General features: G+C 48.1%; 1 protein-coding gene across 1 annotated transcript; it reads right to left on the reverse strand.

Moving 5' to 3' along the window:
* ANGPTL4 (angiopoietin like 4) lies at positions 1–24,439 on the reverse strand. The gene is made up of 7 exons (XM_058163700.1): positions 23,851–24,439; positions 22,538–22,648; positions 17,818–17,956; positions 8,635–8,742; positions 5,938–6,036; positions 4,291–4,566; positions 1–1,104 (listed from the first exon to the last, which is right to left on the reverse strand). Exons 1-7 carry the CDS (start codon positions 24,307–24,309, stop codon positions 923–925), a joined length of 1,374 nt encoding a protein of 457 aa, XP_058019683.1. The 5' UTR covers positions 24,310–24,439; the 3' UTR covers positions 1–922.
* Between the last annotated feature and the right edge of the window lie 2,515 nt (positions 24,440–26,954).

Below are 26,954 nucleotides of genomic sequence, written 5' to 3' on the forward strand. Positions count from 1 at the left end.
AATATCCCATCGTTTTTAATTATTATTCATCAAAGCCCAAAAGACATATCACTGACCACAAAGTCTCACACAACTAAGTATAAAAAGATTTTTTTTAAAAAAAAAAAAAAGCGAAGAGGAAAAAACAAAAATCTCTCGTCTCTTAATGGCAAGCACCCGAAACAAAGTTTTGTAACGTTTACACGACAATATTCACTCAGCAATGGTCCAGTTTGTTTGTTTGTTTGTTTTTTAAAAAAACGCATTGGAAAAGAGGGGAGGAAAAAACACAGGTAACATGTAATCATCGACCCCTCCCCCCCTCCGGACAACTGTCCTACGCAAGAAAAACCCAGGAGCATTTTAAGTCAATATGACCTAAAGGAGATCCAAAGAAATGGGGGAGGGGGTGCATTAAATTCAAGGAGGCCAGGTTTGGAGAGTCCACGAAAGAGACCCCAGCATTGTGTGTCCTCCTACATTGGGGTCACATTTGCAGTGAGGACTTGTCTCCCTCCATCTCACCAGCCTCCCCCAGCCCTATAGCTGTCTCAATGCCGTTGCACATATATTTTCAGGGAGGCCCGGGGGGGGGGAGAGGAAGCCGCAGCTGTTTTGCATTTGGAGGAGCACTAAGTTAGCAGACAAAGCACCCCAAAAGACATTCCCACAATCACAGGGGGCAGAGAGGTGGAGCCTCCCAAATTCCTCTGGCCCCACAATCCAGCAGGCTTCCCCCATGCCCATGTGCTCTTCCTCCAGTCGGCCAGGTTCACCCCCCCCACCCCTTACAAAGGAAGCCCACCTCCCCCACCCCATCCTCTGATCAATTGCCAGCTGTGGGGCACAGCTGCCCGGGCTCCAGAGACGGAGACCAGCTGCGTCTCGCGGGAACAGGGCAGGAAGAAGAGCCGTGCCCAGTCTCTTGCGGGGAGGGCGGGGCTTAGGACACCCGGTCCGGCTCTGCAGGGCGGATCTTCATGGCAGCGGATCGCAGGGGGTAGTAACGCCCTCTCCAGGTCTTCCAGAAGATACCTTGCTTTCTCTCGTGCCGCTGCCGTGGGATGGACCGGAAGTATTTGCCATTCAGGTTGACGTGGCCGCAGTAGCTGAACCACCAGCCTCCTGCAAAGAGAAGAGGGGCAGAAAACGGGGGTCAGCCAGGCACGTAAGCTGGGGGAGGGGATGCCCTTCTGAGACCCCTATCAGGAAATTGTTATTTGCCTAACTAGTTGGCCAGGCAATATATAAACTAACTATGTATGTTTGCAATAAGAAAGGCCTGATATTGCTTTAAGGCTGTGCTGCATCATGTAAGCATCCTGATTGGTTGAGCTCTGTAGCCAATGTATAAAAGGACTCCTAAATTATGGCTTGTGGGGAATCTACAGGGACGCTACAGCATTGTGACCTGATGACATGCTGCAACTGTATATTTGAGCTTTATGATCGTTGCTTGATCATGGCTAGTTACTGATTCCTCAAGATACTGACTGTTGTGAATTGAACTGTGTTTTGCCAGATTGAAAAAAGACCTTGTTTGTTGTGCAAGTCTACGCTGGTAAGAAGACTGACTGACTGGCTTTATATGTGGATGACCTGGATTGTTTTTGGACTACGACTTTGCCTTTTCCCTAAAAGTAAAGGAATATCAAACCCCAGTTTGTCTGCAAATGACGGTTATTGTATACAACCAGTCTCAGTCGTTTTCATGCGTAGGGTACTCTGCTCAACAGTCCACAACCTTGGTTGTGAACCCAGATTACCCTTAACAACCCCAATGGGGAGCACCTCCGTCGATGGGCCGGAGCCCAGAGGGAAAGATTACAGGCAGTCCTCGACTTATGACCACAACCGAGCTCCAAAATTTCTGCCGTTAAGCGAGACATTTGTTGAGTTTTGCCCCATTTTACGACCTTTCTTGCCACCATTGTTAAACGAGTCACCCCAGTTATGAAATCAGTAACAAAGCTGTCAAGGGAATCCTGGCTTCCTGCTTGACTTTGCCTGTCAGAAGGTCAAAACCAGGGATGAGGTGACCCCAGGACCCCGCCGATGTCGTCAATATGAAGCAGTCGACAAGGTTCCGAATTTTTATCAGGCGACCATGAGGATGCCACTGGTCGTAAGCCTGAAAAACGGTCGTAAGTCACTTTTTTTTCAATGTAACTCTGAATGGCCACTAAATGAACTGTCGTTAAGTCGAGGACCACGTGTATATTCCAATCTGGGTCAGAAACCTTGAGAAGATTTTTCTCAAGGGCTCCTTGCAGGCATGATGGGCCGTTCTCGAGATACCGTCACAATTTGGATGGGAATTAAACGATTAAATTAAACTCAACCCAAATCAGCTCAACTAAAAATTAAGAAATGAAAACTCCAAGGGAATGGGCCACGAGGTCTTTTTCTGCCGCCTGCTTTCTAAGTTTCTAATTTCCGCCACTAAGCAAGGCGGTTGTTGAGTGAGTCACAAACAATTTTATGACCTCTGGTGACACAGTTGTTAAGTAAATCAATGCAGCTGTTCAGTGACTCACACGGTCGTTAAGCGAATTTAACTCCCCACCCGGCTTCTCTTCTTGGAATCTGGCTGGCAAGGCTGCAATTGATGGTCACATGACTGGGGGGGGGGAAGAGGGGATGCTTCAACGGTCGTAAGCCTGAAGACCGGTTGCAGGACATTTTTTCAGTGCTGTCGTGACTTCGAACATTCACTAAACAAATGATTGTAAGTCAAGGACCCCTAAGTTGACCTGTAATCTTAACAAACAGCCTTCTTGGCAAACTGTCCCCCTTCTTATGGGATAACAAGTCCCATCATTCTAACCGGAGTAGTTCCAGACAGAGCTTAGTAAACGGAAGTCAGAAACATAGAAAACTCTGCCCTTTGGAGGTTTTAATTTTACAGGTCGTCCTCGACTTGCGACCACAATTGATCCCCAAAAATTTGATAAGTGAGACAGTTACGTCAAGTGCCTGGTCTTCGGACTTTTCGCCGTGAGCTGAAAACGCACCTATTTATTCAAGCGGGACTGGGTTAAAAGTTTTATTAAATTTTTTAATTGGGGCTATTTATGAATTTTAGGGTCTTAAATTGTTTTAAATTTCGGCCATTTCTGTAATATGCTAGGTTTTAGTTTTGTTTTAATGTGTATATTGTGGGTTTTTTTACTATTTGGCTGTACACCACCCTGAGTCCTTCGGGAGAAGGGTGGTATAAAAATCTAATAAAATAAAATAATAAAATAAAATAATTTCTTAAGCGGCTTTCGCCCCATTTGAACGATTTTTCTTGCCACAGTTGTTAAGTGAATCTCTGCGGCTGTTAAGACAGTTAACACGGTTGTTAAGTGAATCCGGCTTCCCCCATTGACATTGCTGGTCAGAAGGTCACAAAAGGGGATCAACGTGACCCCACCCCCACCCCGGACACTGCAACCGTCATAAATACAGGGCAGCTGCCAACTGTTTGAATTTTGATCCCGTGAGGCTGCAGCGGGTCGTTAAGTGTGAAAAACAGGCATAAGTCCCCGTTTTCACTGACGTTGCAATTTTGAACGGTCACTAAATGCACCGCTGTAAGTCGAGGACTACCTGGATTTAATTTTCGATTTTTAATTTAATTTAATTCGCTTAATTTCACACCTTTCTAGCCCAACCTGGGAGGCTTTCCTGCAACGGAAGCCCTAGGTGTGTAATCATTAAATGTTAAACTACACCGCCCTATCGGCCATCTGCTTTCCCTGGGTCCTCACAACAACCCTGCAAAGGAGACCGCACACAGAGTGGGGGAGGGGCAAAGCTGTTCTGAGTCTCTGCTTGGTGCTCGACCTTCGCCTGCCAGCAGTCTGGTCAAATAAGTCAAGATGGCGGCCGCATCGCTGCATTCAAAGCTCTGCCTGCTTTTTACGGCTTCAATTGCACCCTCAATTCTCAGAGTTTCTCAACCTTGTCCCCTTTAAGAGAAGCCGACTTCAACTCCCAGAATTCTGGGAGTTGAAGTCCGCTCCTCTTAAAGGGGACACGGTTGAGAAAAAAATACCCTTTCAGGCAGAGGTGAGCAGGAGTCACATACTGTAACAACCGGTTCGCCCAGCAACCGGAAATTGGGCACATGCATGCGGACAGCAAAACACGACAATTAGCTTGCAAGTGCCGTCCACGCATACACGCGGTGTCAAAAACACAGTGATCTAGGATGGGATTGCGCCCAGACGGGCAGGTTGCAACTACCGGTTCGCCCAAACCGGTCCGAACTGGTGGCAGCGCACCACTGCTTTTGGGCTGTTTGCTCCATCCGCCTCTGCTGACCTGAGAGGTGCTTGGCGCAGTTGGTGTCGCCCTTCAGATCGTGGTCGCGATCCCGCGTGGAGAAGGGCAGCTGGGGGAAATCCCCCATGGCGCTCTCCAGCTCCCCCCGGATGGGTCCCAGGAGGCTGAGGGTGTAAGCCGTCTCCTCCCCGCCCAGCCGGAAGAGGAAGTGGGCTCTCTGAGCGTTGCCTTCCCAATCTCGCAGCTCGACCAGCAGCTGAAAACGCTCCTCCTTCACCATCCGGTGCATCTTCTCCAAGCCTAGCCAGAAATCTCCTAAACAAAAATAACAAAAGCAGAGACACATGGGGGAAAAAATTCAGTTTGGAATCTGCTGCCAAGACGGACAGCTATACAGGGAAGTGCTCGACTTATGACCGCAATGGAGCCGCCCCAAATGCCTGCTCTTAAGTGAGACATTTGTCAGGTTGAGTTTCGCCCCCGTGACGCGACCTTTCTTGAGGTTCAGGGAATCGCTGGCGGCGGATAAGTTAAGTCACCCGGTCGTTAAGCGAAGCCGGTTTAATCCATTGAGTTTGGCTTGCCAGAAGGAGATTGCTTGTCCTTGGGGAGACGGCAATGGTCATAAACACGAAGCGTCTGAATTTTGATCACACAATCGGGGGCGGGGGACGCTACAAAGGTCGCAGCTGTGAAAAAACGGTCCTAAATCCCATTTTTAAGTGCGGTTGTAACTCTGAATGGTTGCTAAATATTGGGCCGTAATAGCTCAGGCTGTTAGAAGCCTGTTATTAGAACACAGCTGCTTGCAATTACTGCAGGTTCTAGTCCCAGCAGGTCCAAGGTTGACTCAGCCTTCCATCCTTTATAAGGTAGGTAAAATGAGGACCCAGATTGTTGGGGGGGCAATAAGTTGACTTTGTAAATATACAAATAGAATGAGACTATTGCCTTATACACTGTAAGCCGCCCTGAATCTTCGGAGAAGGGCGGGATATAAATGTAAATAAATAAATAAAATAAAATAAATAAATAATAAATAAATAAATAATAAATGAATGAATTATTATAAATTGAGGACTACCTGTATAGTTAGTCACCGACTTATGACCACAATTGGGCAAGAGTTTCCATGGCTTGGCGAGACGGTTGTTAAGTGAATTGCACAGATTTCACAATCCTTTTTTTGATGCGGCTGCTAAGTGAATCACTGCAGTTGTTAAGCCAAACACCCGATTCCTAAGCGAATCCGGCTCCCTCCAGTAATTCTGCATGTCGTAACAGTCTGGGAAAGCTCATAAATGGCGATCTCCCGTGACCCCAATCATTGAAAAGACAACGCTGGTTGCCAAACGCAGGAATTTTGATCCCGTGACTGTGGGAAATGCTACGATGGTCGTAAGTGTGAGGACCGGTCACAAGTGTGAGGACCAGCCCCAAGTCACTTCTTTCCGTGCCATTGTAATTTCAAACTCAACTAAACAAATGGTTGTACGTTGAGAACCGTCTGTTTATCGACGTTTTGAACTCGATAAATCAATCTTGGGAAACTGATGCACTTAGAAAGCAATCGACAAATCTCGGAGCTATTGCTGGATGCCTTCCCCAACCCGGTGCCCCCCTCCATGTGCCAGGGCAGCAGCCTCCTGGGGCGGGGGGAGGGGGGGTGTCACCCCTTTCACCCACCTGTCAGATTTCCAAAGCCGTCTTTATAAGCGTCCCAGAGTCGGTCAAAATCCACCGAGCCATCCGAGCGCCTCTGGATGACAGTCCAGCCGCCGTCCTCTGCCAATGGAGAGAGCAGGATTAAGGGCACTGCCCAAGGGGCAAAACCTCGGCTTGGCTTCTGGGCAATTTACCCCACCCACACACCCCTGGACTTCCACACAATTTCCCCCCCACACACACACACACACACTTCCCAAAACACAGACAGATTCCCTCCACCGATTCTCTGATTTGATTGTGTATTTTAAATAGGTTTTTATTAGAAGCTAGGATCCTAGGGCTGGAAGAGACCTCGGAGGTCTTCTAGTCCAACCCCTTGCTCAAGTCCCATTTCAGACAAATGGTTGTCCAATCTCTTCTTAAGAATCTCCAGTGATGGAGCGCCCACAACTTCTGGTGGCAAGCTGTTCCACTGGTTAATGGTTCTCACTATCAGGAACTTCCGCCTTAGTTCTAGGTTGACTCTTATCTTAATTAGTTTAAGTTAAGATAACCTTTATTGTCATTTTTTACTCTGAGCACACTGGCCCACATTAAAAATGAAATTCTCTTGCCTGTTCCCAAAAGAATGTATATATCTACCTCTACAAACACTGGAGCATAACGTAACGCGCATATACATCTACTATATACATACATATATATACTTACACTCATATATACCGTATATATGTGTGTGTGTGTGCGCGTGCCTGCGCATATATACACACACACACACACACACACACATATTCTATTCTATTCTATTTTCTGTTCTATTCTATATTCCATCCTGTTCCTTTCTCTTCACTTCTCTTCTCTTTTCCATTCCATTCCATTCATTCCAATATTCTAGTCTAGTCTAGTCTATTTCTATATTCTATTCTATTCCATTCCATTCCATTCATTCCATTCATTCCAATATTCTATTCTATTCTATTCTATTCTATTCTAATTCTATTCCATTCATTCCAATATTCTATTCTATTCTATTCTATTCCTATATTCTATTCTATTCTATTCTATTCCATTCCATTCCATTCCTTCCAATATTCTATTCTATTCTATTCTATTCCATTCCATTCATTCCAATATTCTATTCTATTCTATTCTATTCTATTCTATTCTATTCTATTCTATTCTATTCTAATTCTATTCCATTCATTCCAATATTCTATTCTATTCTATTCCTATATTCTATTCTATTCCATTCCATTCCATTCATTCCAATATTCTATTCTATTCTATTCTATTCTATTCTATTCTATTCTATTCTATTCTAATTCTATTCCATTCATTCCAATATTCTATTCTATTCTATTCTATTCCTATATTCTATTCTATTCTATTCCATTCCATTCCATTCCATTCCATTCATTCCAATATTCTATTCTATTCTATTCTATTCTATTCTATTCTATTCTATTCTATTCCATTCCATTCCATTCCATTCCATTCATTCCAATATTCTATTCTATTCTATTCTATTCATACCAATATTCTATTCTATTCTATTCTATTCCTATATTCTATTCTATTCCATTTCATTCCATTCCATTCATTCCAATATTCTATTCTATTCTATTCTATTCTATTCTATTCTATTCTATTCCTATATTCTATTCTATTCTATTCTATTCTATTCTATTCTATTCTATTCTATTCTATTTCTATTCTATTCTATTCTATTCTATTCCATTCCATTCATTCCAATATTCTATTCTATTCTATTCTATTCATACCAATATTCTATTCTATTCTATTCTATTCCTATATTCTATTCTATTCTATTCCATTCCATTCCATTCATTCCAATATTCTATTCTATTCTATTCTATTCTATTCTATTCTATTCCATTCCATTCCATTCATTCCAATATTCTATTCTATTCTATTCTTCTATTCTTCTATTCTATTCTATTCTATTCTATTCTATTCTATTCTATTCTATTCATACCAATATTCTATTCTATTCTATTCTATTCCTATATTCTATTCTATTCTATTCCATTCCATTCCATTCATTCCAATATTCTATTCTATTCTATTCTATTCTATTCTATTCTATTCTATTCTATTCTATTCTATTCCATTCATACCAATATTCTATTCTATTCATACCAATATTCTATTCTATTCTATTCTATTCTATTCCATTCATACCAATATTCTATTCTATTCTATTCTATTCTATTCTATTCTATTCTATTCTATTCCATTCTATTCTATTCTATTCATACCAATATTCTATTCTATTCTATTCTATTCCTATATTCTATTCTATTCTATTCCATTCCATTCATTCCAATATTCTATTCTATTCCAATATTCTATTCTATTCTATTCTATTCTATTCTATCCTATTCTATTCCTATATTCTATTCTATTCTATTCCATTCCTTTCCATTCATTCCAATATTCTATTCTATTCTATTCTATTCTATTCTATTCTATTCTATTCCATTCCATTCCATTCATTCCAATATTCTATTCTATTCTATTCTTCTATTCTTCTATTCTATTCTATTCTATTCTATTCCTATTCCTTCTGACTTTTTTTTTACAGTGGAAGCCACGCGCACTTATCCCCCATTCTCTTTTCAAATCCAATCAGCCAGCTCCCGGCAGGCTGTAGAGAGATTTGAACCCAAGGCTCTGCACCGCAGCCGAACTTACCCATGTCGCAGAAGACTTTGAAAGCCGGGGCTCCGGGGGGCTGGATCTCAAAGACCCCGCTGTTCTGCTGCCCTTCGAGGAAGAGGTCATGACAGCCGGCCGGAAGCTCTACAGGAGAGGGCAGGATGGAATAACACGCATGTCACGGAAGCCGGTCTACGGACCAAAGAGATTCACTTGATTTGGGGCCGGTTGTGCAGTCCGACGGAACCTTTGATGTGTTTTAATAGACCACAAAATGATGTACGTGAAACATTTTTGGCTGGTTTACTTGTCCTCGACTTATGACCCGCCACAGATCCCAGAATTTATCGTTGCAAAGTGAAAAACGTGTTAAGTGAGTTTTGCCCTATTTTACGGGAGTAAATCACCGCGGTTGTTAAATTAGAAACCCCGTCGTTAAGTGAATCAGGCTTCCCCCGCGGACTTCGCCTGTCAGAAGGTCACCAAAGGGGATCGCGTGACCCTGAGATGCTGCGACCGTCATAAGTGTGAGTCAGTTGCCAAGCATCGCGTTGACCACAGGATGATGTGTGAAATGAAGTGTGAAAATTGGCCATAAAGTCATTTTTTTCAGTGTCGTCGTAACTTCGGACGGTCGCTAAATGAACTATTATATGTCGAGGACTGTGTGTACAAGGCCTTTGCAACTGCAGATATTAAACCCCCAAAAATCCAGGCTCTGAGAAAGTGAAAACTGGAATTCTACTCATTGCCAGAATCCAAATTTAAGCATTTTCAATGTGACAGTATGAACACATACAGATAGTCCTCGATTTATAACCGTTCCTTTAGTGACCGAGGTTACAACAGCACTGGGGGGAAAAAATGACCCGTGAAAGTTTTTCACACTTACGACTGTCTCAATATCCCCGTGGTCACGTGATCAAAATTCAGATGCCGACTCGTGTTTATGACGGTTGCAGTGTCCCTGGGGCCACGTGATCCCATTTTGCGACCTTCCGACAAGCAAACTCCAGATTCACTTAACAACCGAGTTGTTAACAAGAGCAGTGATTCACTTAACAATTAAGAAAGGTTGTAAAATGGGGCAAAACTCCGTCAACGACTGTACGGCTTAGCAACGCAAATGTTGGGTTCTGTTGCGGTCATAAGTCGAGGACGACCTGTATAGAAAGGGAAGATCATAGACTCAACGCTCCTCCTCGTTTTCTTTGAACTCTTTGCGTTGATGAAATATTTTCATTGTTATAATAAATTGGCTTATTTTGAAAGAAAAGGAGCTGTTATCCGGACTATCAGTTTGTTAGCAAATCGAAGGCCAAACTTTAATGTTGCTCATTGACATAGTTTTACAGACTCCTTGTATAGTATGCACAAAATAATAATAATAATAACAACAATAATAATAACAACAACAATAATAATAATAATAATAGCAGCAGCTTTTGGGGAATGAAGACTCATGGAGCAATGAGGAGGAAATGAGATCCAGCATGTGCTGGAAGTGTGGGAATTCAAAATACAAAATAATGCCACAACTCTTAACCCTCCCTAGTTTGTGCATCTGTGTGAATGCTCCAGATAACACAGCACCTTTTGTGTTGCACAACTCTTGGTTCTTAACTTGTTCCCCGAGATCGATCGATGTATGGAATCTTAACCCTGAAGCTCAAAGTTGGGGGTGCGAAATTATTTAATTATATATTAATTATATTGAAATATTAACTATTTAACCCGAGTTAGATTGAAGATCGCTGGCATTCTGGCGCTAAAGACATCTTGCGATAAGGAGACAGGCGCTAACGCTGATCTTTCGTTCAACTGCCTCCGGTTATCACTCCACCGCCACTCTAGAATCCCTTGGTAAACGCCACACTGGAATCCTGCACCCAGTTTTGGTCGCCACAATATTCAAAAAAGATGTTGAGATTGTGGAAAGAGTGCAGAGAAGGGCAACAAAGATGATTAAGTGACTGGAGGCTAAAACATAGGAAGAACGGTTGCAGGAACTGGGTATGTCTAGTTTAATGAAAAGAAGGATTTAGGGGAGACATGATAGCAGTGTTCCAATATCTCAGGGGTTGCCACAAAGAAGAAGGAATCAAACTATTCTCCAAAGCACCTGAGGGCAGAACAAGAAGCAACAGGTGGAAACTGATCAAGGAGAGAAGCAACCTAGAACTAAGGAGAAATTTCTTGACAGTTAGAACAATTAATCAGTGGAACGACTTGCCTGCAGAAGTTGTGAATGCTCCAACACTGGAAATTTTTAAGAAGAGACTGGACAGCCACTTGTCTGAGATGGTGTGGGGTCTCCTGCTTGAGCAGGGGGTTGGACTAGAAGACCTCCAAGGTCCCTTGCAATCCTGTTGCTCTGTTGCTCAGTTCGGAGGGATTATTCGTTCCCTCCCTCCACCCTGTTGGATGGGCAGAAGGATTTCCTAGGGGCTTTGTGGCATGTGCTGACAAAACAATCTGGCTTCCAGCCTGACAGGGTTGGCATGTCGACACGGCGGAGAAGCCAGGAGGGGGGGATGCAGCCCAAAGGCATTAAGGGACAGCCACGGAATTGAGGAAACGCAATGAAAAGGAGGAGAGAGAGAGGAAGATTATATATATCTCATTCTCTCTCCCTGTGTCATTTTCTCTCTTATTCTCTCTCAAAATCTTATCTATCATTCTCTCAATCTCTCTCTCATTCTCTCTCCTCTCTTATCTGTCATTCTCTCTCAATCTCTTTCTCATTCGTTCTCTCATTCTTTCACTCTTGCTCCTTCTCTCATTTTCTCTCCCTCTTCATCTCTCATTCTCTCATTCTCTCTCTCTAATTCTCTTTTTCTCTCTCTCTTCCTCTCATTCTCTCATTTTCTCTCCCTCTCTTCCTCTCATTCTTTCATTCTTTCTCCTTCTCTCATTCTCTCTTTTTCTCTCCCTCTTCCTCTCATTCTTGCTCCCTCTCTCATTCTTTCTCATTCTCTTCCTCTCTCATTCTTGCTCCCTCTCTCATTCTTTCATTCTTTCTCCCTCTCATTCTCTCTCATTCTCTCCCTCTTCCTCTCATTCTCTCATTCTCTCTCTCATTCTTTCTCATTCTCTTCTTCTCTCATTCTTGCTCCCTCTCTCATTCTCTCTTGCTCTTCCTCTCTCATTCTCTCTCTCATACTTTCTCATTCTCTCCCTCTTGCTCTCTCATTCTCTCATTCTCTTTCATTCTTTCATTCTTGCTCCCTCTCTCATTCTCTGTCCCTCTTCCTCTCTCATTCTCTCTCTCTTTCTGTCACACGCACACATTCACACACTTGCAAAAGACCGAGACCAGAGCAGGCCTGTTTCAAATCTCTTGCCCTGATAACTAAGAAACCCAGAGGCCAGGAGACGGAGGGACGTCCTGTGTGAGCTGATCTTCCTGTGATGCTTCACCACAACTGCTGGAAGTGAACATGGGGGGTGTGAGGACCCCCCACCTTCCCTGGGCCTCCCCCTCAGGGACAGGGCCGCCTCGCTCCCTTCCCTGCTCAGGCAAAAGAGCAAAACTGAGGATGGCCATCGGACTAAAAAGATGGCGGGATAACCAAACTGGAGCTCCGCCTTCCTCAAGCAGATGCCATCCAGATGTCCGTCTGTGCTGGAAAAGGCCGAGCAACTTTTTTTCGGGAAAGAAAGCCGGGTGCGGAAATTGCCCCATCAAGAAAGAAGGAGCTGTTGGGAAAGGCTGAGCTGGGTGGGGTCCTCGGTGCTCTCTCAGCCGGAAGGGTTTCCTGGCAGGTCTTTCATTGCCCAGCTAGGTAACGTCACCTGTCCTGCTCGAGCTAGCATCTTAGCACTGATGATGTTCCCTAGTTGGGTCATGAAACGTCTGCAAGAAAACAACCAGGCTCAGAGACCATTGAGGCCACAGTCCTCGTCGTCCTCCTCCTCCTCCTCCCTTTCTCCTTCTAGCACTGATGATGTTCCCTAGTTGGGTCATGAAACGTTTGCAAGGAAACCGCCCAGCTCAGAGACCCCCGAGGACCCCACCGTTCAACCCTGAGCTACAAACCTTCTCTTCTCCGGCTAAAACTGAGCCCGGATGCCAGTTCCCCACCTTGCCCAGAAACATTCAACTGAGCCAGGTTGAAAGCTGCCCCAAAGCCCCCTCCCTAGTCATCCAATGGCAACCTGGGTCTGCGTTCAAAGCCCTCTGCACCTGCTCAGAAACGCCCGGCTCATTCATACCCCAGGCATGCAAGACATGACACCTGAGTGTGTGCAAAGCCTGACTTGGGGGACCGGGAAAGACACACACACACACACACACACAGAAGCACCCCCCCCCCGACTGGCTTCCACGGCTGGACTTTGCTCCAGGCCAGCCCAGCAGCTGTCAGGGAGGGCCAGGGTGGGGCAGGACAGGTGGGCCGCGGGAGCAGGAAGGTGAGAGGGAGGGACGTGGCCAGGTGGAAGGGAACTTTGCCCAGGGCAGCCCAGAGCAGAGAGAGGCGATGGAGGGAGGGTGGGAACTGCAGCCCCAGACAAAGAGAAGTCCTGTTTTTGGCCCTTGCACAAAGGGGGGGAGGGAGGGAGGGGGGGAGGGGCCTCCTTCCTCCCAGCCTCAGATAAATTTAGCGGAGATTCTCGAAACAGCTGCCCGGGGCTGGATGCCAGAGAACAGGGCGGGCTGCGGAGGGAGGGGGAGGAAACAGACCCTGGAGTGTAAACATGAACTTTCCCCCAATTCCTTCTCCTCCCCCTCCTCCAGAGGGAGGGAGGGAGGGGCCGGCTTGCATCATTCAGCTGGCAAGGGACGTGCAGGGGCAGGAGGCTGCAAGCAGACACATGGGTGGGGGGGGGGGAAGAGTTAGATCAAGGACAGGCCTGGGAAAATCTGAGCCGGCCCAACCTTGCGCCGAATTCTTCAGGACTAGCGCAGGAATTCTTGAGGATTAGAATTCTTGAGGACTAGCATCAATTCAAATCTTCTTCTTCGCCCTCCTTGGGTTTCCCAAGGAAAGAAAAAACCACACAAGAAATGCCCGATGCCCTGGTTGGTGCCAGCCCAGGCCAAGGCAGGCCGAGGCTCTTGGGCCCGGTCAAGGGGGTGGGCATGGGGGCAGAGGCAGGAGAGGGACGGGCGATGGGACCCTGGGAGCAAACCCCCCCCCCTCACCCCGTCTCCAGCCAATCAAAGGCCAGTGGCCAGACCAATTTGAAGGAGCCTCTCTCTACAGAAGCAGTCTACCGTCTTTCCAACCCTAGGAAGCAAAGCTGGGGGGTGCCCTTGCCCACCAACACCCACACCAGCTTCCCTCCCACACTCAGGGTGCAGGTAGTCCTCGACTTACAACAGTTCACTTAGTGACCGTCGCAGTGTCCTGGGCTCCCCTTTTTTGACCTTCTAAGGAAACGTTCAATGAACCCTGTCTCGCTTTGCTTCAGAAACGTCGGGCTCAATTTGTGGCCGTATCTTGAGGACCACCTACACCAGAGCCAGCGACTCGGCTCTGTTTTCTCCTGCCTCAGTTTCCCCCAACGGGCACAGGGGTACGAGGCCCCTTTTCTCCAAAAGGGCCAATAAAAGTGTCGGTTTAAGTCGGAGGACGAGGGGGGAGTCTGGAACAGGTCAAAATGCCCCCCACCCCCTGTCATGCCCACTTTGGGGCTTTCGAGGGAGACCCAAAGATCATCCAGACGTTTCTTTTGAGAGACAAGATCAGAGGCGAACAACAGCGCACGGAATCTAACCCAGTTTTAAGAGTGTCGGGGACCATGGTGCTGTGCTGGCGAGACGCCACTCGTTGGGTGTCCAATCCACGCTCCCTCATCCATCGCTCCCTTCTCGGTGGGCTCAAACCCGGCTCCCATCATCCACAGCAGACTCTGGGAGCCTCCATCTGACCTAACCGACTGGCAACGGGGGGCCAAAAACAAAAAACAGAAAAACATGGGGGGTGAGGAAGCTTAAATGCCCGGTGGGTTTTAATCTGTCTTTGTAAGGGGGCAGCGGGCGTACGTGGGGGTCCGTAAGGAGGGGGCGGCAAATGTGCAGACCCCCTGCCACCCCAAGCCTTTGTCATGGGTGTGAGTCACAGTTCCTCCCGGCTGACCAACGCCCGTTCTGGGAAACATCTCCACCGTCCTTTTGCGGTTAACTCATAGTTTCGCTCTGTGCTGGGATCCTGCCCACCCACCCCCCAATTCCATCCCAGTTTATTTGCAAAACCCCAGTTCCCCTCTCTTAGATCTGGACCCTTTCACCATCCCCACCCACCCCAATTACCTTGGATTGGACGGTGTCCCTTGCAAACTGTGAGAGCCTGAACTCAAGGCTGTCAGGTAGACTGCCCTGACAACTGGCTGCCCAACGGTTAATTATTCCCCAATAGATCCGTGCGTGGTTTCTAAGCCTTTTTAGCTCCGAGATTGTGGACTTTCTTGGGGCAAAACTTTGGATTGGCCCTCTTCAAGCTGCCTATCTCCCCACCCACCCAACCCAAAAAGATTACCTCCAAACAAAATGAGGACAAGCCTAGAACTAAGGAGAAACTTCCTGACAGTGAGAAGAATTAACCAGTGGAACAACTTGCCTCCAGAAGTTGTGGGTGCTTCAACACTGGAGGTTTTTAAGAAGAGACTGGACGGCCATTTGTCTGGAACGGGATAGGGTTTCCTCTTAAGCAGGGGGTCAGACTAGAAGACCTCTGAGCTCCTTTCCAACCCTATTATACTGAGTTCTAAATTGCAGGTTGCTCTATCCCTGGAGGTTTTTAAGGAAGAGACTGGACAGCCATTCGTATTTGGAACGGTAGAGGGCTGGACTAGAAGACCTTCCAAGGACCCTTCCCGCTCTGTTATTCTGCAAATCCACAGATCCCACTGGCAAGTCTGCTTCCCTAAGTAGGAAAATCTCTATTCCGCCATTTGCCTTCCCTGCAGGTTGGAATTTCTCCCCAGGAGCCAAATTCGGAGCGGCGTGTGGGGTGGGGGCACATTTTCTTGGTGTTTGTGGGGCTGGGGGGCAAAGGCAAGCCAGTCTCTCTCCCTGCTCTTCCTGGGGAGAATTGAAGGATTTCTGGCTCTGCTTTCTGCATATTTTGGAAACTCAGAGCAGGAACGGGGAGGGGGGGGGAATTTGGCCTTTCCCCTACTTGGCCAGAGGCCAGCCTTCTCTTTCACTTCCCAGCCCCCTATGAGCCCCCCCCCTTTTTTTCCCCATGGCACGCCAGCCATTAACCCCGCAGCTCCCGGGCTGGCAAGCCTTCCAGCCCAACCTCTGACACACTTGGCGGGCGGCCACCCCACGTGGTCACTCAACGGGAAAGGGAGGGGCGGCGCTTTCGCTAACCGGCAGCCTCCAGATGTTTGGGCTAGGGAATCTGGGACGGGCCCTCCCTGCACATCTGGAGGGAGAAGACTGAACCCCCCTCCCAAGAGAGAAATCCGGAGTCTCTTAAAGGGGTGTCCGGAGGGCATCTGACGTCGGTGGAGGCAACATTTTGGGTAGCAACAGAGGTCTTCAAACTTTGGAAATTTGGAAGGTTTATGGAGTTCAAGTCCCAGAATTCCCCAGCCAGCCGGGCAGGGAGTTGGAAGTCCATAATAGAATAGAATTCTTGATTGGCCAAGAGTGACTGGACACACAGCAAGGAATTTGTCTTCGGTGCAGAAGCAGAAATCTTCAAGGTTGCCGTGGTCGGATAGCCTTGCATTCACACAAAAGTTTTGCTTTGTGGACTTGAAGCCCACCAAGTCTTTCGTTTGCCAAGGCTGGTCACCCGTGGTGGAAAGCGTGAATGAAGCAAAGGAGAGGGAGAGGGCTCCTGAGCATGTACAGATGCACAACTCAAGAAAGGTCCCGCCCGAAGCCGGGTGGATGTCAGCACAAAGCCAGTTTTGTGGGTTTTTGGTTTGGGTGCGCATGCTTTGCACAACGGGCTGGGACACAACTGATGGACACAACTAAGTTGCCAGTGTTAAGGACGCCTTTTTCCAAAAAAAAAGTCTGTTGGGCTCCAGAGCATTCTCCACTCTCTCCCTTACTCAGGGATAGACTGCCTCTGAAGGAGGAGGCTCCATTTGGCAAGCCTCGTCTTACCCAGCCTGCCCTGATGAGCTCAAAGGCAGCAGTTTTCCAAACTTGCCAACCTTAAGAATTCTGGGAATTGTGGTCCAGACATCTCAAATGTTGCAAGTTTTGAAAAACTGATTTTTCTAGCTTTGATGGGGAGACACCTGTCCCCGGCTTCCCTCCCCCACTCAGGGTACAGGTAAGTCCTCGACTTACAACAGTTCACTTAGTGACCGTCGCAGTGTCCTGGATTGCACGGGGGGTCACGAGATCCCCTTTTGCGACCCTCTGACCAGCGGAGTCAGAAGTTGGGGAAGCCGGATGCACTGAACCACCGTGCGTCGAGCTTGGCAATTGCGTTGATTCACTTAACGGCCGCGGCAAAAAGGTCGCAAAATGAGAAAACTTTCAATGAACCAATGTTTCCGAAATATTGGGCTCAGTTCAGTGATGGGTTGCCCCCGGTTCAGACTGGTTTGCAAGAACCGGTAGTAAAACCGGCGGGAGGCTCCGCCACCGACCCGGACGTCATCAGGAAGCTTCTGCACATGCGCAGAAGCACCTGCGAGCAAAGCAAGCATGCACACCTGCACCCAACAACTTTTTTGCCCACGCGGAGACCCCCATGTCTCCACTGACCTCATGCATGACAGCTGCTTGCAGCACCGAGGAGAAAAACTGAAAAGGACGCTAGTCCTCATGACTTTCTAAGCGTCTCTTCCTGGGTGAAAACTGGGCCAAATATTTAAGCCGACCCAATTCTTTTTGTTGTTGTTGTTGCTTCCCAATTGCTTCACCCACACAGTGTTCCCACTTAGCACAACGGAAAAAGTTGGGCTGAATTGCGGACGTGCGACCTGTCCATCCGCCCCTTTCTGGGTTTTTTTTGCAAATTTCAGGGCGCCCGCAAGCCAAGAGCCGAGCCAGGCGTGATTCATCGAAATGAACTGAACTTTTGAATCCCGGCCCAGCTGTTTTCGTGCCAACCTGAAACAGTGTTGTAATACCGACAGGTTGTTTGCAGCTGCTAAAGTCCTTGGCTTCCTGCCTCCAGAACGGCCGATCCAAAGATTCCGTTCTTGTGCAAAAGGAACAAATATATATATATATATTTTCTCCAAACCCCAGAGGGGAGGAAAAAAAAGAAGAAGACAGCCGAGATGTTTTTTACTCACTTGAATTTTCCAGTGTCCGCGGTTTGGCCGTCTGGCTCTCATTGGTTGCTCGGTTGTCCGCGCTCCGCTGGACGGTCACTCTCCACCGAGGGGCCTGAGGGTCCTTTTCGCTGCGTTGCAACGGGATGAGGGTATTGACCTGGGAATTGGGGAGGTGGGGGACGGAGGGAGGGAAAGGAGAAGGGAGGAAAGAGGGATGGGTTTATTTTCAAAGGGAAGGAAGAGGGCAGGCCTCTAGTGGCTCAACAGACTAATGCAGTCTGTTATTAACAGCAGCTGCTTGCAATTACTGCAGGTTCAAGTCCCACCAGGCCCAAGGTTGACTCAGCCTTCCATCCTTTCTAAGGTAGGTAAAATGAGGACCCAGATTGTTGGGGGCAATAAGTTGACTTTGTACATAATATACAAATGGATGAAGACTATTGCTAACATAGTGTAAGCCGCCCTGAGTCTTCAGAGAAGGGCAGGATATAAATGCAAATAAATAAAAAAAAAAGGCATAGACTCTCATCCATGGGAACTGGTTTGGCCTAGGGCAGAGGTCTGCAAACTTGGCTCTTTTAAGATTTGTGGACTTCAACTCCCAAAACATCAGGCTACAAAGTAGGAGTTCTAGTCCCATGGAAGGCACAAAAACCAAACGGGCGACTTTGGGCCCATCACCAGGGGACGGAGAGTTCTAGTCCCACCTTAGGCATGAAACCTGGCTGGGTGACTTTGGGCCACCCAGTTGTTGCGGTGGGGAAAAGAGGAAGAGGGTGAGATAGGTATTTGTCACCTTCAGTTATTTGTAAAAATAATAAAGGTGGGATATAAAATAAATAAATAAAACCAATTTGCCTTTCCCAAACTGCTCAAACTGTCTTATAGACAAGCCACCCCCTTACACAGGTAGTCCTCGACTTATGACCACGATTGAGCCTGGCATTTCTGTTGCTAATTGAGACATTCGTTGAGTGAGTTTTCCCCCATTCTACGACTATTCTTGCCACGGTTGTTAAGTGAATCACCGCCGTTGTTAAAATCAACAACACGGTTTGTTAAGTGAATCCGGCTTCCCCACGGACTTGACTTGTCAGAAGGTCACAAAAGGGGACTGCACGACCTCGGGGACACCGTGACCGTCGTAACTATGAGTCGGTTGCCAAGCATCCGAATTTTGGTCACGTGCGACCAGGGGGAGGCTGCGACGGATCGTTAAGTGCGAAAGACGGTCATAACTGCCTTTTTTTCGGTGTTGCTGCAACTTTGAGCGGTCACTAAACGAACTGTCGTTAAGTCGAGGACTGCCTGCATGGCCTCAGTGTCCCCTCCCTGAAAGTGGATCCCCAAAAAAAAGCCCCCCCCCCCCCGTGCCCCAGTTCTAGATTATATCTCTGAACTATAAAGGTAGGAGATAGGAGCATCGAACGATGGCAGATTCTGCATGGCCAAAACACAAGCTCAGTTCAGCTCTGACGCATGAAACACACACTGTGGGCCTCTTGCACGAGCCACAATCACACACTGTACATCCTGACAGTGTGACACACCACTCCCCCCCCCCGCCCAATACCTAGGATCCTGACTCACACGAGCATCTTTTACTGTGGGGTCCTTGGTGCCCTCTGAGCTCAGCTGTTTCTTTCATGACTAAACTAGGTAACATCATCAGGGCCGGAAGGGAGTGGGGCTTTCTCCCCGTCTATATACCGTGGCAGAGTAGTTTTTCGCTTGCTAATTCCTCGATTAGGGTATTGCTTGTTTGTCTGGTGTTAATCCCTGCTTATCCGAGAGTTTCTCTTTCTGTGGATTCCTTGGTGCTCGCTGAGTTTGGTGGTTTTCTTAAAGGTGTTTCATTACTCAAGTAGGTAACATCATCAGTGCCACAAGGAAGTGGGGTTTCCTCCCTGTTGATATATCATAGCTTGCCCTCCCAGTACTGGTAGGAGTGTGATTTTTTTTTCCTTGATAGTTCTTGATTGGTGTATTGTTTTATGCTTGTTTGTCTGGTGTTAATCCCTGCTTATCTGGGTGTCGACTGGTGGAGAACTTCTTTTATTCCCCAACCCAGTGACCTCCAGACACGTTGCTGTGCCCATTCCCAGAATGCTAACCGGGGGATCCTGGAATTTCTCACTCATCTGGGGAGTGGGTTTTCTGCACAGGCCTCCAACTGATGGACCACCGTGAAAGAGGGCGGATGGAGGAGAGAGATACAATACAGGAAGTCCTCAATTGACAATCAAAATTGGGAACGTCCAGAACTTCCACCGCTAAGTGACGCGGTTTTGCTACGTGAGCCACGCCCCAATTTTACAACTCTTCCCATGGTCGTTAAGCAAACCACACACAGCCATTAAGCAAATCCGGCTTTGCCCCCATTTTAATTTGCTTGAAAATCCTGTGTGATTCCAGGACTTTGCAACCTACCCCGGAAATACACACACACGGTTGTTAAGGGCCTGGATTTTGATCATGTGGCTGTGGGGACCCCGCCAGGGTCGTAAGTGCTAGGATCAGTTGGGAATCATCTTTTTCAGCTCTATCGTAACTTGTTAGGCAAACAGTCGTTAAGTCGAGGACTGGAAGACGACCCCAGGAGACTAAAACCTTCCCAACCCATCTAGCAAGGGTCACAACCAAACCGGTTCGCGCCCCAAAGGAAACCGCTGGTCTTTTATGTCACACAGTTTGCCCTGAACTCGCAGCGAACAACAGATCTCTCGATCCACTTACGAGCTGAAAAGGGGATCTTTAGTGATCGGGCTCTGAGACTTTTTGCAAGGCTGACCCCTGCCCAGAAAAGTAATTTTCGGGGCTCCTCCTAAGACAGTAGCGGCTAACCTTTTTGCCGTCCCGCATGCCAAAAGCAGGGGGAGTGTGGGGGGATCGCGTGCACGCAGACCCACACCCATAATTCAATGCTCCCCCCAATACATGCACACATGACCTCCCCTGCACCCCCCCACCCCCACTTTTGGCACATGACGACACGGTGGGACCGGAAGGCCCGTTTTTCACCCTAGAAGAGCCTTTCTAGGAGCCTGGGGAGGGAGAAAATGGCTTTTTCCACCTCCCTGAGGCCCTCCGGAGGCTGGAAACAGCGTGTTTCCTGACTGCCTGTGGGCCCAGAGGGCTCGAAAATCAGCTGGCTGGTGCCCGCATGCGCGCTGGAGCTGAGCTAGGGCAAAGCTCGCATGCTCATTGATATGGCTCCGCATGCCACCTGCGGCACACATGCCCTAGGTTTGCCATCATGTCCCTAAGACTTGCTCCCCAGAGATGGGAAGCAGCGGATACATTTAATCAGTAAATAAAACCATAAATAAATAAAGACCACTCAGGACAAAGGATCCGGCAAGGAGGGAAACGGGGGTTGCATGAAAAGTGGAAAGAAATACTTTCCTTTCTCTCCTCCCCCCCCATCCCGGCCTCCCCTCCCCATAAAGATTGAATTTCTCTAGGCTGTTTCGCCAAATTGCGATTAAAAAAAAAAAAGTGAGCCTGGCTAGTTGAAAAAGAGAAAATATCCAGCAGATCAAAGAAGAAGTTAATCTTCACTCTTTTGGCATATGGAAATGTGGAAATTTTCCCATTTTTGGTTTTGTGAGGCTCTGCCCAACCGTGTCCCAATCAATGAAACTACAAATAGAAGAAAGGCAACTGAGGAGGAATCCTTTAAGTTAAGAGTTTCTCAAACTGGGTGAAGTTTTAAGACGGGTTGGACTTCAACTCCCAGAATTCCCCAGCCGGCCTTCTGGGAATTCTGGGAGTTGAAGTCCACCCATCTTTAAAAAAAACCAAAAAAAAAAAAACCAACCACCCCACTTGAGAAATGGGGCTTTTACTCCATCATCAAAAAAGCAAATAAATTGCCATCTGACGTAGCCTAAAACATAAAAGAACAAGGGTGAGACTAGATGACCTCCATAGTCCCTTTCCAATTCTAGGATTCTCTGGCCTTCGTTTCTTTGCTGCTTTTTTTAAAAAAATAGACACTTTTGTATTTGGAATTGAAAGGTTTGCAAGAAAAACAGGGGTGGGGGCATATATCTATGTGGCCCCTTCCCCCCCCCCCAGTAAAAGTCAGGTAGCTAAAGAATTAGGGAAGGATCTGAGAAGACCAGCCCATCCCTCAGCTGAGACCCTTCCCCCTCTTAGTTGATGAAAAATAATTAAAGGGGAGGGGGTGGCACAGCGTTTCTTGCCACGCTGTCAGCCTAACAAAGCCTCTGCACACTTGCTGGAATCCTCTGGAAATGCCGCATCCCCCATTATCCCCAGCTGTCAACAGCTGATAGGAGTTTCTTTTCCGTCTGACATTTCTGGAAGGTTTTCTCCAACCTTGTCCAGCTGAATTTCACCTGTCGTCCCTTCAATCCCCATTCAGCATTTCCCCCTCCCCAAAATGCCACACACACACACACACACACACCCCGCAGCCCATGGGCCACTGCCCTTCCAGGGAGCAAAACCTAATTTCAGTTTGGCTCCCCACCCACCCGAGAGAGCCTCTGCAGAAGCAACAGAATTTCATTTTTAATGTGGGCAGGTGTACTTGCATTAAAAAAAAAAGACAATAAACTTTATCTTAGCTTAGTTTATAATCTTATCTCATCCTTCCAAGACCCCTTTCCCATTCAACTCCCACCCCCACCCCCAGCCCTCCCTCACCCTCACCCTGCCTGGCCCACCCCTTCCCACAGGTGATGCCTCTATTTGCCCACCCCATACATACCTTGCTCTGCAGGCTCTTAATTTGCAGGTTCTGTTTCTCCATCCGAAACTGCTGCTGTTTGATCTTCTGCAGGAGTTCCTCCATCCTCACGTTCTGGCGCCTGACCAGGTTCTAACAGACAAAAGAAGAGAGGCGGTGGATAAACGTGGTTAGTGTGTGTGTGTGTGTGTAGGAAGAGAGCTGTGCGGTGAAACAAAACAACCAGAATAACAACAACAAAAACCCAGAACCCAAGTAGCCATTTAGATTCTAGAAAGTACCCGAGCTGGACCAGCACCACATCTGGAGGTGGGGGGTGGGGTGGGGTGGGGGGAGAGAAACCCACTGGAGTCAACCACAAAGCCCAGCTTCCGACCCACCGCCGGGCATAGCGGCCGTTTCACTTCGGGGATAGCTTTGAGCAACTCGGGAGCGTCGATAAAGGCTGGAGGAAGGGATTTGGGGAGGGGGCGTCTCGCGCTCAACAGGACCCATCAAGCCAAACCCCTTATTTTCTGCGAGAGAATTCGAACAACCCTGTATGCGAGAGTGTGTGTGTGCACGCGTGTGTCCCCTCTTTGCACACCTCCAGGTCGGCTGGCCGACCCCAACCCTAAAAGACCCCAACCCTAAAAGCGCTTTTACGCACGAATTTTTTTGCCTGGCGCACAACTTTCCCCCGGAGCGCTTTGGCGTGTTTTTTAAGCCGTCGGGGAATCCGAGCCGGGCTGGTCTCGGTTTGACTACGGCTGCTGGGCACAACCCCCGGGGCAGGTCCCTGCCGGCCCAGCCCGGTTCCCGGGAAGATGCCGGAGCCCGTCCCGCTCGCCAAGGGAAAATGAGCCCCGGGGAATAACGAGAAGGGGCGCGCCCGGCCTTCCCGCCTGCCTGTCCATCCTTCGGGACCGCTCCGGGCTTTGAAAGGCGAGGATCGGAATCAAGCTGGAAAGGAGACCTTAGAGGTCTTCTAGTCCAGCCCCCTTGCTCAAGCAAGGAGATCGGCCGGGGAAGGAAGGAGGCAGCGCCTAGCCCCGCAGACAAAGGGGACCTCTGCCCTCGTGCAGAGCGCCTGCTCGGACCCTCCGACGACCCCAGTCTCCCGCCTGCCCATCTTGGGCCGCTCTGGGCTCTGAAAGGCGGGATCAGATTCCGAATCAAGCTGGAAGGGGGCCTTTAGAGGTCTTCTAGTCCAGCCCCCTTGGTCAAGCAGGAGATCGGCCGGGGAGGAAAGCGGCAGCGCCTCCCGCCACCCCCCGCAGACAAAGGGGGCCTCTGCCCTCGTGCAGAGCGCCTGCTCGGACCCTCCGCCGACCCCAGCCTCCTTCGGGACGCACCTGCAGCGCGTCCCGTTCCTCCTCCGCCGTCGCCGCCGCCGCGGGGTCGCTGCTGTTCTCGGCTCCCGCCTGGCCCGTCCCGTCGAGCCGAGCCCCGCGCCGCCGCCAAGCCGCCTCGCCGTCGGCCAGCCGAGCCTCCAGCTGCGCCAAGCGGCCGTCGAAGAGGCTCTGGGCTCGGGTCAGCCGCTCCCTCTGCTCGGCCGCCGAGCGCTCCAGCCCGGCCAGCGAAGCGTTGTGGGCGGCCAGCCGACCGCTCAGGTCCCGCAGCTGCCCGCCCAGCCGCTCGACGTGCTCGCGGAGCCCGTGGCCCAGTTGCAGCAGCCCGTGAGCCAAAACGTTCACCTCCTCCCACGAAGCCGCCTTCGGGGCTCGCTCCCGCCGCGGAGCAGCCCAGCCGGCCGCCCCCAGCCCCGCCAGCACCAGCCAAGCCAGCAGCGGCGGCGGCGCCCGGGAAGGCATTGCGGACAGCAGCAGCCGAGAGAGCGAGAGAGCGAGCGAGAGCGCGCACCCCTGGCCACCGGCGCCCGCTTTGGAGAGGAGGCGGCCGGCGCGGCCCCTTATATAGACGCCGCCCCCCGCCGCGCGCACATGGCTGGAGCGGCCCCCCCTCCCCTCCCTTCCCCCCGCCCTCCCCCCCCCCCCCGCGAGCTCCTTTCCTCTCTGGCAGCCACAGAAAGGCTCCTCTGGAGAGGGCAGGGCCCGGAAAAGCGCGCGCGGAACCCGCGGTCGCCCTGACTCGCTCGCTCTCGCTCTCGCCTGCCCCGGTGCGCTTTTGCTAGGATGGGGAGGGACCCGGGTCGCCCGAGAGTCCCCTTTCAATCAATCAATCAATCAACCAGCAGACGTTTGGAAGATACCTTGGAGGTCTTCTAGTCCAACCCCCAGCTCAAGCAGAAGTGCTAAGAACCTGAGCTTGTCGATCAGAAACGCGGGGGTGGGGGGGGATGGTAACCGAATCCCTACTACAGGTCTCCTGCGTGAGCAGCGGGTTGGACTAGATGACCTTCAAGGTCCCTTCCAGCTCTGTTACTGTTATTACCTTATTATGAATAGAATAGAATAGAATAGAATAGAATAGAATAGAATAGAATAGAATAGAATAGAATAGAATAGAGTAGAGTAGAATTTTATTGGCCAAGTGTGATTGGACACACAAGGAATTTGTCTTGGTGCATATGCTCTCAGTGTACATAAAAGAAAAGATACGTTCATCAAGGTACAACATTTACAACACAATTGATGGTCAATATATCAATATAAATCATAAGGATTGCCAGCAACAAAGTTATAGTCATACAGTCATAAGTGGAAAGAGATTGGTGATGGGAATGATGAGAAGATTAATAGTAGTGCAGATTCAGTAAATAGTCTGACAATGTTGAGGGAATTATTTGTTTAGCAGAGTGATGGCCTTCGGGAAAAAACTGTTCTTGTGTCTAGTTGTTCTGGTGTGCAGTGCTCTATAGCATTGTTTTGAGGGTAGGAGTTGAAAGAGTTGATGTCCAGGATGTGAGGGATCTGCAAATATTTTCACGGCCCTCTTCTTGATTCGTGCAGTATACAGGTCCTCAATGGAAGGCAGGTTGGTAGCAATTATTTTTTCTGCACTGCACACCAGACCAACTAGACACAAGGACAGTTATTTCCCAAAGGCCATCACTCTGCTAAACAAACAATTCCCTCAACACTGTCAAACTATTGACTAATTCTGCACTACTATTAATCTTCTCATCGTTCCCATCACCAATCTCTTTCCACTTATGACTGTATGACTGTAACTTTGTTGCTTGTATCCTGACGATTTGTACTGATATTGTTTCCTGATTGCTTATTTGTATCCTATGACTATCATTAAGTGTTGTAGCTTAGAATTCTTGATGAACGTATCTTTTCTTTTATGTACACTGAGAGCATATGCACCAAGACAAATTCCTTGTGTGTCCAAACACACTTGGCCAATAAATTCTATTCTATTCTATTCTATTCTATTCTATTCTATTCTATTCTATTCTATTCTATTCTATTCTATTCTATTCTATTCTATTCTATTCTATTCTATTCTATTGACTGTAACTTTGTTGCTTGTATCCTTACAATTTATATGGATATTGATTGTTTCCTGATTGCTTATTTGTACCCTATGACTATCATTAAGTGTTGTAGCTTAGAATTCTTGATGAAGGTATCTTTTCTTTTATGTACACTGAGAGCCTATGCACCAAAGACAAATTCCTTGTGTGTCCAATCACATTTGGCCAATAAATTCTATTCTATTCTATTCTGTTCTGTTCTGTTCTGTTCTGTTCTGTTCTGTTCTGTTCTGTTCTGTTCTGTCATTCCAGACAAATGACTGTTCAGGCTCTTCTTAAAAACCTCCAGTAATGAAGCAACCACAACTTCTGGTGGCAAGCTGTTCCACTGGTTAATTGTCCTCACTGTCAGGAAGTTTCTCCTCAATTCCAGGTGGCTTCTCTCCTTAATGAATTTCCATCCATTGTTTCTTGTCCTGTGTTGAGGTGCTTTGGAGAATAGCTTGACACACACACACCCTTTTTGGGGCAGCCCCTCAAATACTGGGAGACTGCTCTCATGTCCCCCCTGGTCCTTCTTCTCTCTAGACTAGCCAAACCAATTCCTGCAGCCATCCTTCATATATTTTAGCCTCCAGGCCTTTAATCATCTTCGTTGCTCTTCTCTGCACTTTTTTTCACCAAAGTCTCAACATCTTTTTTGTAATGTGGTGACCAAAACTGGATGCCGTATTCCAGGTGTGGCCTTACTCAGGATTTATAAAGGATTTATAAAGCGGTACTGAGACTTCGCGTGGTTTTGATTCCATGATCGTTTTGAGGGTCTGGAGGTGGATTTGCCATCCCTGGACTAGATGACCTCTGAGGTGCCTTTCCATCCCTCCCACTCTATGGTTCTTTTTTAAAAAAATTATGAATAGAATAGAATAGAATAGAATAGAATAGAATTCTTTATTGGCCAAGTGTGATTGGACACACAAGGAATTTGTCTTGGTGCAGATGCTCTCAGTGTACATAAAAGAAAAGATACGTTCATCAAGGTACAACATTTACAACACAATTGATGGTCAATAT

This window comes from Ahaetulla prasina, chromosome 1 (assembly GCF_028640845.1).
Source record: "Ahaetulla prasina isolate Xishuangbanna chromosome 1, ASM2864084v1, whole genome shotgun sequence".
Classification (NCBI taxonomy): domain Eukaryota; kingdom Metazoa; phylum Chordata; class Lepidosauria; order Squamata; family Colubridae; genus Ahaetulla; species Ahaetulla prasina.